The following is an 11,639-nucleotide window of genomic DNA, read 5'->3' on the forward strand; positions in this document are numbered from 1 at the left end:
GGCTGCCTGGAGCTGAGGAAACCTACCAAGAGGTGAATGCAAGGCCTGGACCCAGGTAGGAACTCCATCAAGAGTAAAAGCTGGGCCTTCCCTGGTGGCACAACTACAAGCTAGCCACAGCCACTTCAGTGTGAGTTCAATCCCCGACCCCAGATGATCCACATGGCACAGCAGACCTCTCCTGACCCGCCCACTGCTCCCCTCAGCAGTGTACTTCATCCATCTGCCTGTTCTGCTCCTCACTCTGTCTCTGGTGAATCCCCTCACCACCCTATGCCTCCATCCTGTACCTCAGTTCTATATGCACAAATAAATAAGTCTTTAAAAAATAAGAGTAAAAGTTACTTTTTACTTATTATTGTTATTTGCTTAGTATGAGAAACAAAGAGATCACTGATCAGAATCTTCTCTGATTTGGCCTGGAACTCTTGCTTCTTGTCCGCTACTCCAACACATGCACACTTTATAAGGTATTATATTAGATCGCCCCTCTGGCTATTGTCGGACAATGGTCACTTTCCATGTGTATGTGAGTACATGCACAATCATCATTTATGAATATATTTCCTGACACATCATTTTGTTTGACTTCAGGACAACTTTTCACAGTTCTTTCTGGAGGCAGAAAAGTGATAGACCAGAAATGTCCCCAAGTGTTATTACAAGCTTCTACTTCTTCATGACAGAGATTAACTTCCAGAATAGGTGTGTATCTCTGCAAGCCTTCACAGCACAGGTGTGTCCTCTTTAATATATCACACTCCTGTTGGTAACAAAAGATGTAGCATAGGTGGACTTTTGGAGAAATTACAGGACTTGAAATCAGAAAAAAATCCAGAGCTTAGTTCTGCCTGGTGGTTCCTCAAAATAACAGTTAAAGAGATGTCTCTGAGGGGGGAACTGTACAACCACATGTCCCTTTGTTGTTTCAGGTGATCTGATTCTCTTCTTAACTGGGCCACACACAACAAAATGGCTGAAAAGTTTCCCTTTGAACATTACTAATGGTTCTCAGAATCTAGATACAGATGTCTTGCTAGTGCTAATGAGGACCACAAATTATTTCTACTTTAAAATCATAAGTTGACAGTCAAATGCAGGCTGGTCAGGCTTCAGAGATAATGGAGACTGTTCTGTTCATAGATATCAACAAACATCAAAAATTCCCTGAACAGGGAATAAAATCTTACATCCCAAAATGAAATGAAAATTAAAATGCCCAAATCATTGAGGGAAGTCACAAGTTGATGGAATTTGCACAAAGGAGTCGCAACCAGCCTCTTTTAGGAGAGTGTAGAAAGAAAAAGTGGTCCATCATAGAATAAAGGATCCATCCCTTTCAATATAGACTAAGAATACAGCAAGACAATATTGTGTCTTAGCAATTTTTAGACTCCTTATATATTTTTTTAAAGATTTATTTATTTATGCATACAGAACTGGAGTACAGGCCAGAGGCTCAGGGGTGGTGAGAGGCTTCACCAGAGACAGAGTGGGGAGCAGAACAGGCAGATCGACGAAGTACACTGCTGAGGGGAGCAGCGGGCGGGTCAGGAGAGGTCTGCCGCACCATGTGGTCACCTCCGGGGCAGGCGGGAATCGAACTCATGTGGAAGTGGCTTTAGCTTCTCAGTGCTGTGCTTTAACCCGCTGCGCCACCAGGGAGGGCCAAGACTCCTTATATTTTTAAGTCCATTTTAGAATGCTGGTTTCCCTCACTATCCGAAAGTAGAGCATTCCATGAAGCCTCTCATAAGTCATAAGCATAGCATGAAGAAGCAAGTACCATTAATTTATATGGGAAAAAGTTAAGTGTTCTCAGGTGCCCCCCAAATAGCCTATCAACGCATACCAAATAGCACATAAAACTCAAAATAACACTATATAGTAAATGCACTATATACCATACACTATATAATATATGCTAATTATACTGCCTAAAGTAGTTCCAGGGAACAGGGTCTGTGGGCCTCTCTCACTGCTCTGGATACACATAGAATAAGTGCTGCAAAACAAATGCTGGATAATATTTTGATTTTACTTCATAAAAGCCAAAATCCCTTCCAGATCTCATTGTATTATTCAAACAGTTAGCAATGTTTTCATGAAAAAGAAGTGCTATCACTAGAAATTTCACAAAGTATGGGATACCTGTGCTAGAAATTTAGGCCACATCCTTAAGGGTTTAAAGACTCAAAACCTTAAACAGAAAATCATAACCACACAGTAGTCACTACTACAGAAACAATGTCTCACAAGTCAAGGGGTTCTCCTGTACCACATCAGCCGCCGATTGACTTTCCATACAAGGTGGTTGTTTCAGCAGTACTGGTTGTTACCTGGCCTCAGATAACTCAAAAGACAAATGCTCTTCAGCATCAGCGAGAGGTTGGTTTCATGTCTCAGCCATATACCTACAGTAATTTTTACCCAGCTCTCTGCCAAATCTCCTGACCTATTCAGCTGAATGTTCCAATTAATAGATACCCCTGAGGCACACTGCAGAATATTGATCAGATTTTATCATGTGCCTAATAAAGGAGCTGTCATACATTAGTATGACAAATACCAGTTGAGAACAGCGGTCAAACACTGCCTTGTTTGAATTGACAGGTGTTACAAATTCTCCCCTGGAAATCTCATTGCCACACTTGTTTAAATAAACTTATTTACTTATTTTCTTACATCGTTGTTAATCTTTGGATAGTATTTGATTTCTCCCCTCAGGCATAGTCCCTTAGTTTTCCCACCCGTGATCCATCTCCACACTCCCCTGTGCAATTCCCTCCCCTGTTTTGACCCCTACTCTCCCCTCCACCCGTCATATGCCTCAGATCTTGCAAATGTTGCTTTTTCCTGAACCTTCGTTCTGTTTCCCTATATTCCACATGTCAGTGAAACCATCCGATATTTGTCTTTTTCCTTCTGACTTAGTTCGCTTAGCATAATTTCTTCCAGCTCCATCCATGTTACTGAAAATGGCATCAGTTTATCCTTTTGATCCTCATCGCCACATTTATCTGTCTCTTAGCTTCAACTAGACTTGTGAAGACACTTTTTATATGGTCTGCCACTTTGCCTACAACATACCTGAAGTGTTGTCCTTCTTTTGACCAAAATCCAAATGGAGAACTGGCATTAGGGACAATCTGACACCTGTACCCCGGGGTGGCTTCGGTCAGGTTCAAGCCCTCAATGGCATCTCCAACTTCGAAAAGAAGCCCTCGATTGCCTGCAAGGTATGCACACATCTCAAATATCACAGGGCATTGTTCCCAACTTGGGGAGCTACTATATTTCCAGTTACAGAGTGAAAGTTACCACCTAAACAAAGGATCCAACTGAGACTTAGAGTGGCCACATGAGAGGTTCCGTAACTACCGCAAATTGCTCTAGGAAGAAGAATATTTTATGTGATGTGGGTCTTAGCCTCTTGGAAAGAGACATAGAAAGGAATAGCGGATTCTCAAAGAACCAGAGAAGAGTAGGGAGCCATTTTTAATGGGAGTGTCTAGAAAAAGAGAGTAAAATTCTGGGGAAAATGTGGAAGCGTCAACAAATACTACAGTGGAGAACATTGCATTGTGTGATTGTAACCTGACTGTGCATCCTGAAGCCAGGGGTGAATTTCAGTATCTCTCTCTCTCTCTCTCTCTCTCTCTCTCTCTCCTTTTTTAATTTCAGTATCTTTTAAGGTACAATTCAACCTGGGATTTCCATTCCCAAAAACCCCTTTTCAGTAGAAAATTGGAATTTCTTACATTTTTCAGCTGTTATGGACTCAATGTATGCAAATGCCATAGAGCAAATTACAGGGTGTGCTACTATGTGACATTTTTGCAATGTTATACTTATTAATTTGAGATTTAAGCTAAGCAATGCTGAGACAAATGCACAAGTGTGACTGATATTGAATACTAATGTGGATGGAAGGTAACAGCTCTGGATTCACACAGTTGTGGTTCAGATAGGAAGTGTAGCTTGGAGCAAATTACTCTTTGCAAGTGATATAAATGGGACTGATATAAATAGAGCTAATACTCTAAAGACTCATGGGGCTTGAGTTATTAGTCAATTCTATCATGATAAATTTGAGGGGGAATAAAGTCAGTTTGACAATTCTGGAGGAAAGGCTAAGGAATATTTCCCAAAGATCACAAAATATAGTAAGTACTCAACAAAGCATAGGGTAGGGGTAGTGATTAATAATTACTATTTTTGTTTCTCATTAAATCCTAAAAGGGAAAAAGTAGATAAGTAAAAAGGAGAAAAAGTGAGAGCATATTTTAAGAATATTACTTTAAGCCAGAATTCTCAACTTTAGCACTACTAACATTTGGGCCAGGATACCCTATTATGGGGGTGGGGAGCCTGTACATTGAAGAATGTTGAGCTACCTCCCTAGTCTCCCCCATTAAAGCCCAGAACCACCACCACTGTCCCCACTTGAAACCAGACATTGCCAATGTTTCTCGGGGACCACTGAGAACCATCGCTCAGCAGAGTAATTTGCTGTACTTCAATAGAAAAATTCAAAAGCTCTTCATAGAGGAGCTTATTAATTATCCAGAACAGCTGCATTCCTGAAATTATCCCGCTACAACCCCAGCAGCTAAAGCAGGAATCACTCAAAGAGGGAGCAGGCTCCCCGCTTCCTGACACAGGAAACACGCATTCTCTCCATCATTTGCTTCAGTAGTTTTGTTTCCTGAGATGGGAGCTTTCCCTGAGCAAAAAAATACAGATCTGGGACCTGGAGAATACTCAGGACAAAGCTTCGCATGCATTTTCACACCTGAATGGTCTTTCTTTAGAAAGGTTCCCCTTCTCCCCCCACCCCTGCTGTGCAACTTTCCTGTAAACTTATCAACCCTGAGCCCTGGGGATGAGCTGCTGCCTGAAGTTTACCCATGAAGTCTGGCCTCGGGAGGTGGGTTAATAATACACCCTGGCTGTGGTTCTGAGCCTTGTAACAACCGCCCTTCATTCCTACCTACACTTTAGCTTCTGATCCTGATTTACAGGAAAGATGGTGATGTTGCACTTTTCATATGTACCTGTGAAGTGGAAGCTTGAAACAGAAAGGACAGGAGAACTGCTGTCTTCCTCCTCCATTTCTGCCCGCTTCAGTCATGTCGTCACCCTACATCTCTACTTTTCAAAACAGTGGGCTGCGCAGCTGCCCACAGGGAAGAAGCAGCGACATTTATGCGCACCCACTGTGCCCCATCCTCAGGTCTTATCTGGTGCTGTCACAATGAGCACAGAGGGGCTCTCAGGCCCCTGTCTGGGCACAAGACATGCCACTGACCCATCTGGGGAAGGGGTGGCTCAAGGGCTTCCTCCCGCAGCTGTAACAATGGACTGTGGTTGTGCTTGCTGGACCAGGGTCTCCCAGTGAAAGCCACAGGTCATTTATCTGTCAGGGGGCCAAGAGTCACTAAGCATTTTCATTAGACTCTTTGTCCTGAATGTAGCTCTGATGGTGGTTGAGCAAGGACCAGGGCTCTGACTTAATAGCAGAGACAGGAGTCAACAGCTTTCATTTCTAGTCCCCAAGCCCCTCATGGTTAAAAACACACCCCAAGCAGGTTAAACAGCCTTGGGGGCAATCCTCACCTGCCTGAGGTGCTGTGAGCCTGGCACCCTTTTCTGGAGCCCTCGTAGTGCACTCAATCTTCTTGGGAGAAACATGTGTGATATCACATGGGATGCCTGAGGAGAAATTTTAAAGTGAGATGTAGATGTGTAGAGAGAAAGGGAGAGGTGCGATGCTATAGCTATAACTAAAGATACATGCGTTGGCAGAGCCGTGCTGAAGACATAGTCCTCTTCGAAGGCAAAGGCTGGATGTGGCTGCGCAGTTCACATTGCCACCCTGGTGGAAGGCAAAGGGCAGGGCATGGAAACAGGACAGCTGAACATAGCAATAATAGAAAACCAAGCCACAGTGTTTGTGGAGAGAGGCCACATGAGTGCCCCTCGCGAGGACGTGCCAAACTGCTCTCCTGAGCCTGGAAGGGTAAGTGTCCGAGCCCGGTGGAGTGCACTTGCCTGTGGGCTTGGCATCACTGACTAGGGGAGCATCCCAGCCTGGGGAGCAGAAGATTTTAAGCAGGTGCCACAGGGATCGTGCCAAGGGGACATTCCAGACCAAGCTGCCCGCTGCAGCTTGTCCATACAGAGAGAACGAGAGGTGAGCACAGTCTTGTGGAGAGGCCGCGGTAGCCTCCCCTCTCTTCATCTCAACACCCAGGCACCTGAGACAACTGACCATGAAATGTGAGTCTGCAGTACATCCTGTCCCTGCTACGAGCCTGCAGGACAACCCCGCCTGGTCTCAATCAACACAGGTAATGGAACTTGGTGCAAGGTGGCGTGATGAGTCAGAAGCAGAAACACTACATACCCCCCCGCCCAGTTTTTGTCTTTCCATGCCATGAGAAATACATAATCTGCTACCATGTTTAAAATTATGAACTATTTTCAGCTATTCCTACTTAATTACCTGCAATGGTAACTTGGGCGGGATTGTCAAAGAAGTCTCCAGTAATCATGATGTCTGTTTTTCCCCCGAGGCTCCCAGATGCTGGAAACACAGAGAATATTTCTACAAAAAAAAAAAAAAGACTAACCATCTGAATATAGAGAGGACGTGTCCCAGATAATTACATAATAGAAGCTCTCAATAATTTATTTCAACTTTTCTAAGACCTGCAACCATTGTTTTTCTATAAATGTAACAGTCATTTAATGCGCATATAATAAGAAAAGGACCTATGTATAACTATGTTTATATATGTATCTACTGTATAGGATCAATATTTGAAAGAAAAGAAAATAGTCACTTGTGCTATCAGCAAAAATCCCTACAGTCCATGATGCTTTCCTAGGAATTCAATCTCCAACCTTAGGTTGTCAATTCATGAATCACAGAATAACTGGTCCTACTTTGGATGCACCAGGCAAGACCTCAGTTCACCCATACAAGTAAAATTTGCTCTAAGCCAAATAATAAGCCCCACTGTTCTCAGCCGCCACCCTTTCCTCAGGACCCAGAGTGCGCCCCCTGCTGGCCGAAACCCTGAACCCAGCCCTCTGCGCTGCCTCCTGACTGCATCAAGCCCTACCTACAGTGCTGTGCCACAGAGCCCTAGAAATTTAACTTGTCTTGTCCTGTCCTCTCCTCTGAGCAAACTTAGACGGTGTTACGTTTCATTCCTCAAGGGGAAAGTGTTACGATACCTCAATCAAATAAATATATGTATAAACATATATATATATCTGTATATATATATATACACACACACATATATAATTTTTTTAAAAAGAAGCTAAATACTGGTTGAGTCAAGGGCAGGGGCAGTAGTGTCTCCAAAGTAGGAATGAGAAGGTCTTTGGAGATGAGGAGGGGAGTTCAAAATATACCCTGATTTTGGGGTAATTACATATGATTGAATTGTACATTTAAAATATTTTCACCTGGTCAGGATGGGCCAAACCGGTTAGCTACAGTATAGCTAACTATATTGTACCCATGTTGTATACAGATAATAATCAACAGAAATTTTAAAAGAGGAAGTGTGCTCACTGCCAAAGCAAGGATACAAAGAAGCTAAAAATCATTGGATGACAATTCAAAATAAAAAGTCAGGGTTTTTCCTGTATAAAGTTTGTCCATGCAATGAAGCAGAGGAAGGCTATGGGTTGATCCCCACACTCAAATATCAAAATTCTTCCCTAATAATAATATTCTCTTTTTAATTTACCACTTCATAGTTCTTTTTATCAATACAATTTTTTTCAACTTACAATTCTTTTCAACACCCAGAGCACTAGGTACTAGGAATATAAAGATGAATGCAAAGCAATTTCTGACCTCAAGGAGATCAGAATGGTAAAGAAAGGTGAGTATGGGCCCTCCCTGGTGGCACAGCGGGTTAAAGCACTGCATTAAGAAGCTTAAGCCACTTCCTCATGAGTTCCATCCCCACCTGCCCCAGAGGTGACCACATGGCGTGGCAGACCTCCCTGACCTGCCCGCTACTCTCCTCAGCAGCCTGTTCTGCTCCCCACTGTGTCCCTGGTGAATACTCTCACCCTCCACATCTCTGGCCTGTACCCCAGTTCTGTATGAATAAATAAATCCAAAAAAAAAAAGAAAGGCGAGTATGAAAAAGTATGATTGTAATACTTGAACTGGTGTATGAAAGTACAGAGGGGGGAAGGGTGTGTTGAAGTAGATAGAAACTTCTAGAAATCACATTTGAACTAAATCTTACAGGATGACTAGAACTGGCCAAGAGAGAGGGAAAAAAAAAGACAGGAAAGGGCATTTAAAGACATGAAGGATGGGATGGTCTGTGTGGACAGAGGATAAGAAACTATATGCAAGTGCTGCTGGAATATGATAGTGAAGATGGAGCTAGAGAAGCAAACTGGGCAGAAATGAGACATTTATATAATTTCCCCCAGGGGGATGGAAAGCAAGGGGAGACATAAGGTGGGGCCGAAGTAGAGAACAGTGGCAGTGTGTAGTGCATGGGGCCCACATGCCCCACTCTCCTCCCCAAGCACTACAGCCCCCCATCCCCACAGCCTCCTTTCTGTGGAAAAGCTCTGTGTTACCCTCCCAGGAAGACATTATCCCTATAAATACAAAACAGCCTGTGGTGAGATACCTGTGAGTGTCTCTGGCATTCAGGGTTCAATATTAATGGGGAGACTCACTGTAAAGCTTGGGGGAAAGGGCAAAGGAATGTCCTCCCATAAAATTGGTTACATATCGGCCCTCCCTGGTGGCGCAGTGGGTTAAAGCGCAGCACAAAGAAGCTTAAGTCACTTCCGCATGAGTTCGATCCCCGCCTGCCCCCGAGGAGATCCACATGGCTGGCAGATCTCTCCTGACCCGCCCGCCGCTCCCCTCAGCAGTGTACTTCATCGATCTGTCTGTTCTGCTCCCCACTCTGTCGCTGGTGAATCCTCTCACCCTCCGCATCTCTGGCCTGTACCCCAGTTCTGTATGAATAAATAAATAAATCTTTTTAAAAAAATTGGTTACATATCTCATGCCCATAATATTTGGAATTAAATCTGTGTTTTCTAGCACTAGAGTCTTTGTATGAGTTATTTTGCTTATCTGAGTATTTCCTCTTCTGTAAAAATATTAACACACTTTATCTCATAGCTTATATAATAAACATTGAGAGTGTAATATAATATACAATATAATAAACATTTAATAAGTACCTGCTATTCTTCTCATTACTGATAGCACTATTCCATCACCTTTTTGAATGTCTCTTCAAACTTATTCCAAAAAAGACTTGTTACACTGTTTAAATAAACTAAAGACAAGGGCTGGAATTAAGCTTTTGCAGAATCAGACTCCCTAGGGAGTGAATGGCATTTGCTCCTTGACCTGTGAAATTTCTTGCACATTTGGCAAAGGTGGATTTTGTTGTCTCCAAAATTTGACCTAAATGACAGAATCTTCAGTGTTTTTGTGATCCTTTGCATCTAAGTCTTCCGGTTTAGTAGCCAAGAGTTTACTACCAAATTGAGTTCACAATTTCATATGAGTTTCTGATTTTTTAGCATTTGGGTTTTTTTTTTTTTTAAACATTTATGCATACAAGAACTGAGGTACAGGCCAGAGGTGCTGGGGGTGAGAGGATTCACCAGAGACAGAGTAGAGAGCAGAACAGGCAGCAGTACTGGAATACATTGCTGAGGGGAGCAGCAGACAAAACAAGAAAGGCTTGCCACGCCATGTGGGTCACCTCCCTGGCTGGGAATCGACTCGAGCTACAGTGACTGTAGATAGTGTCATAGTGCTGCACTTTAACCTTAGAGTGCCACCAGGGAGGGCCCTTAGCATTTGTTTTTTAGTATAAAGTTTTAGTCATCAGATAGCAACATTCATATCAGCAAATCATCCCTTGTTGAAATAATGCTCAGGAGTGAGGTGCTTTTGGACATTTCGGTAACACGTCTTGTCTGTTACTTTTCACAGCATAAAGCAACTACAACTCCTCGTTCTTTTAGTCATTCTCTAGCCATACAAAGACTCTGTGTAGAAGACTATGATCAAAACCCTTTAATGTAGAAACTAAAGTTGATAACTCATACAAGTTACTAAGTCTCATGCGAAGCCAAAACGCCACTTATGACTAAAAGGTAAGAGAAATGGGCAGAAGGGAAGGAGTGTTCAGTAGCTAGTCAGATGTGAGGGAGGTGATAAGGAGGGCAGGGTGAAGGGAAATCGTACCTGAATGTGTCTGGTGCAGGAAAAGTTCCTGTTTGGCACTGATCAGCCATGCTGTCTTGTGAACCATTGACCTTCAAAAGACAAAGTTGTGTTCTGGATGAAAACAACATCTAGGTGTGCATGTTTTAAATTCTCCATGGACTCATCTTTGTAGTGGCCTCTAGAACATGTGGATACTAGTTCTTTTGCTTTTTTTGGAGGATACCAATGGGTAAATTTTGTCTACTGTTAGAAAATTGTTGTGTGGGATAATACTTCACAAAAGTTAATGGTATTAAATATAATTACAAATGTAAAAGGGTTTGGTACTGGGCTGCTCGATAGCAGTAATTCAATGCAATTCGGTTCTATTCTTTCACTGATGGTGAGTGGGCATAAGGGAGAGAGGAGTGGAGGAGAGACTAATAATCTCCACCCTATGGACTATATAACTGTCAGTAATGTGCACTATCATCACAATGAATCAATATCTGCTAAACTATGCACTGTTAATGAAAGCAGCTTAGAAAATACATACTGTAAAGACATGAAGTTAGATATATAGCAATCTAGGCACCTAATTTATCTCTCAATAGTTCTATGAAAACTGAACTCTTTCTATCTTAAAGAAGGCATTTTCTCGAATAGTACAGTGCCCTTCATGGATCTATGTATTTGTCTAAATTTATGGCATTACTGGCCTAATTAAGGGATTCCTACAATTCTGTACCATCACCACACTGAAGCATGGCTATTTAGTCAAGATGAGTGTAGAGTATACACTTATATTAACCCAAGTAAAGGAAATCAAGTGGGTACATGGATTTCATTATTCTATTCTGTTTGTATACATTAAAAATTTTCTATTATGGAAGGTTAAAAGAACTACACAGACGAAAGATAATATTTCATAAAGATGAATTTGTTTACTACCAGTTACTTACTTTCCTTTGTTAAAGACTGAAAAACTAACATTCTGGGAACCTGTAACAAAAAGAAACAGTCATAACCAGGAACCTGCTGGTGGGTCAGGCACAAGCACCATAACCACAAGAACTCCAGATATCACCAGGTTACAGCCCAAACCTGTAGCTTTCTCAGTGGTGCCTGAAAAAAAACCATCGGCAATACTGACTTCCAACAGCAAAAAAGACAAAACAGTAGCAGAGTGGAAGCTTAGAGTTAGCCCAAGCATGAAAAACCCTGCCATACTGGTTACTCACTTCAGTTTTCTCACGTGGTAACGCAAAGGCAGCTCACCAAAGGCATAGTTTATTGCACAAATTAAATTACTATCTACTTATGTCTCAGGAAGTTCTCAACAAATGGTTGTTATTATCATCATGAGAACCAATTTTGTGCATAGTTTTTTCTTCTGGACAATAGAGAA

General features: G+C 42.3%; 1 protein-coding gene across 1 annotated transcript in view; it reads right to left on the minus strand.

Moving 5' to 3' along the window:
• PKHD1 (polycystic kidney and hepatic disease 1 (autosomal recessive)) overlaps positions 1 to 11,639 on the minus strand; it is a 401,857-nt gene that overhangs the window by 374,021 nt on the left and 16,197 nt on the right. Inside the window, exons 8-13 of the mRNA XM_004674033.1 lie at positions 11,336 to 11,424; positions 11,194 to 11,233; positions 10,271 to 10,341; positions 6,509 to 6,610; positions 5,620 to 5,715; positions 3,091 to 3,232 (exon numbers count right to left, since the gene is read on the minus strand). Of these exons, the coding sequence (XP_004674090.1) occupies positions 3,091 to 3,232; positions 5,620 to 5,715; positions 6,509 to 6,610; positions 10,271 to 10,341; positions 11,194 to 11,233; positions 11,336 to 11,424 (540 nt within the window). The remainder of the gene's footprint in view (positions 1 to 3,090; positions 3,233 to 5,619; positions 5,716 to 6,508; positions 6,611 to 10,270; positions 10,342 to 11,193; positions 11,234 to 11,335; positions 11,425 to 11,639) is intronic.

The sequence above is a fragment of the Condylura cristata genome, unplaced genomic scaffold, assembly GCF_000260355.1.
Source record: "Condylura cristata isolate star-nosed mole 26May11 unplaced genomic scaffold, ConCri1.0 scaffold00001, whole genome shotgun sequence".
In the NCBI taxonomy this organism is placed as follows: Eukaryota; Metazoa; Chordata; class Mammalia; order Eulipotyphla; family Talpidae; genus Condylura; species Condylura cristata.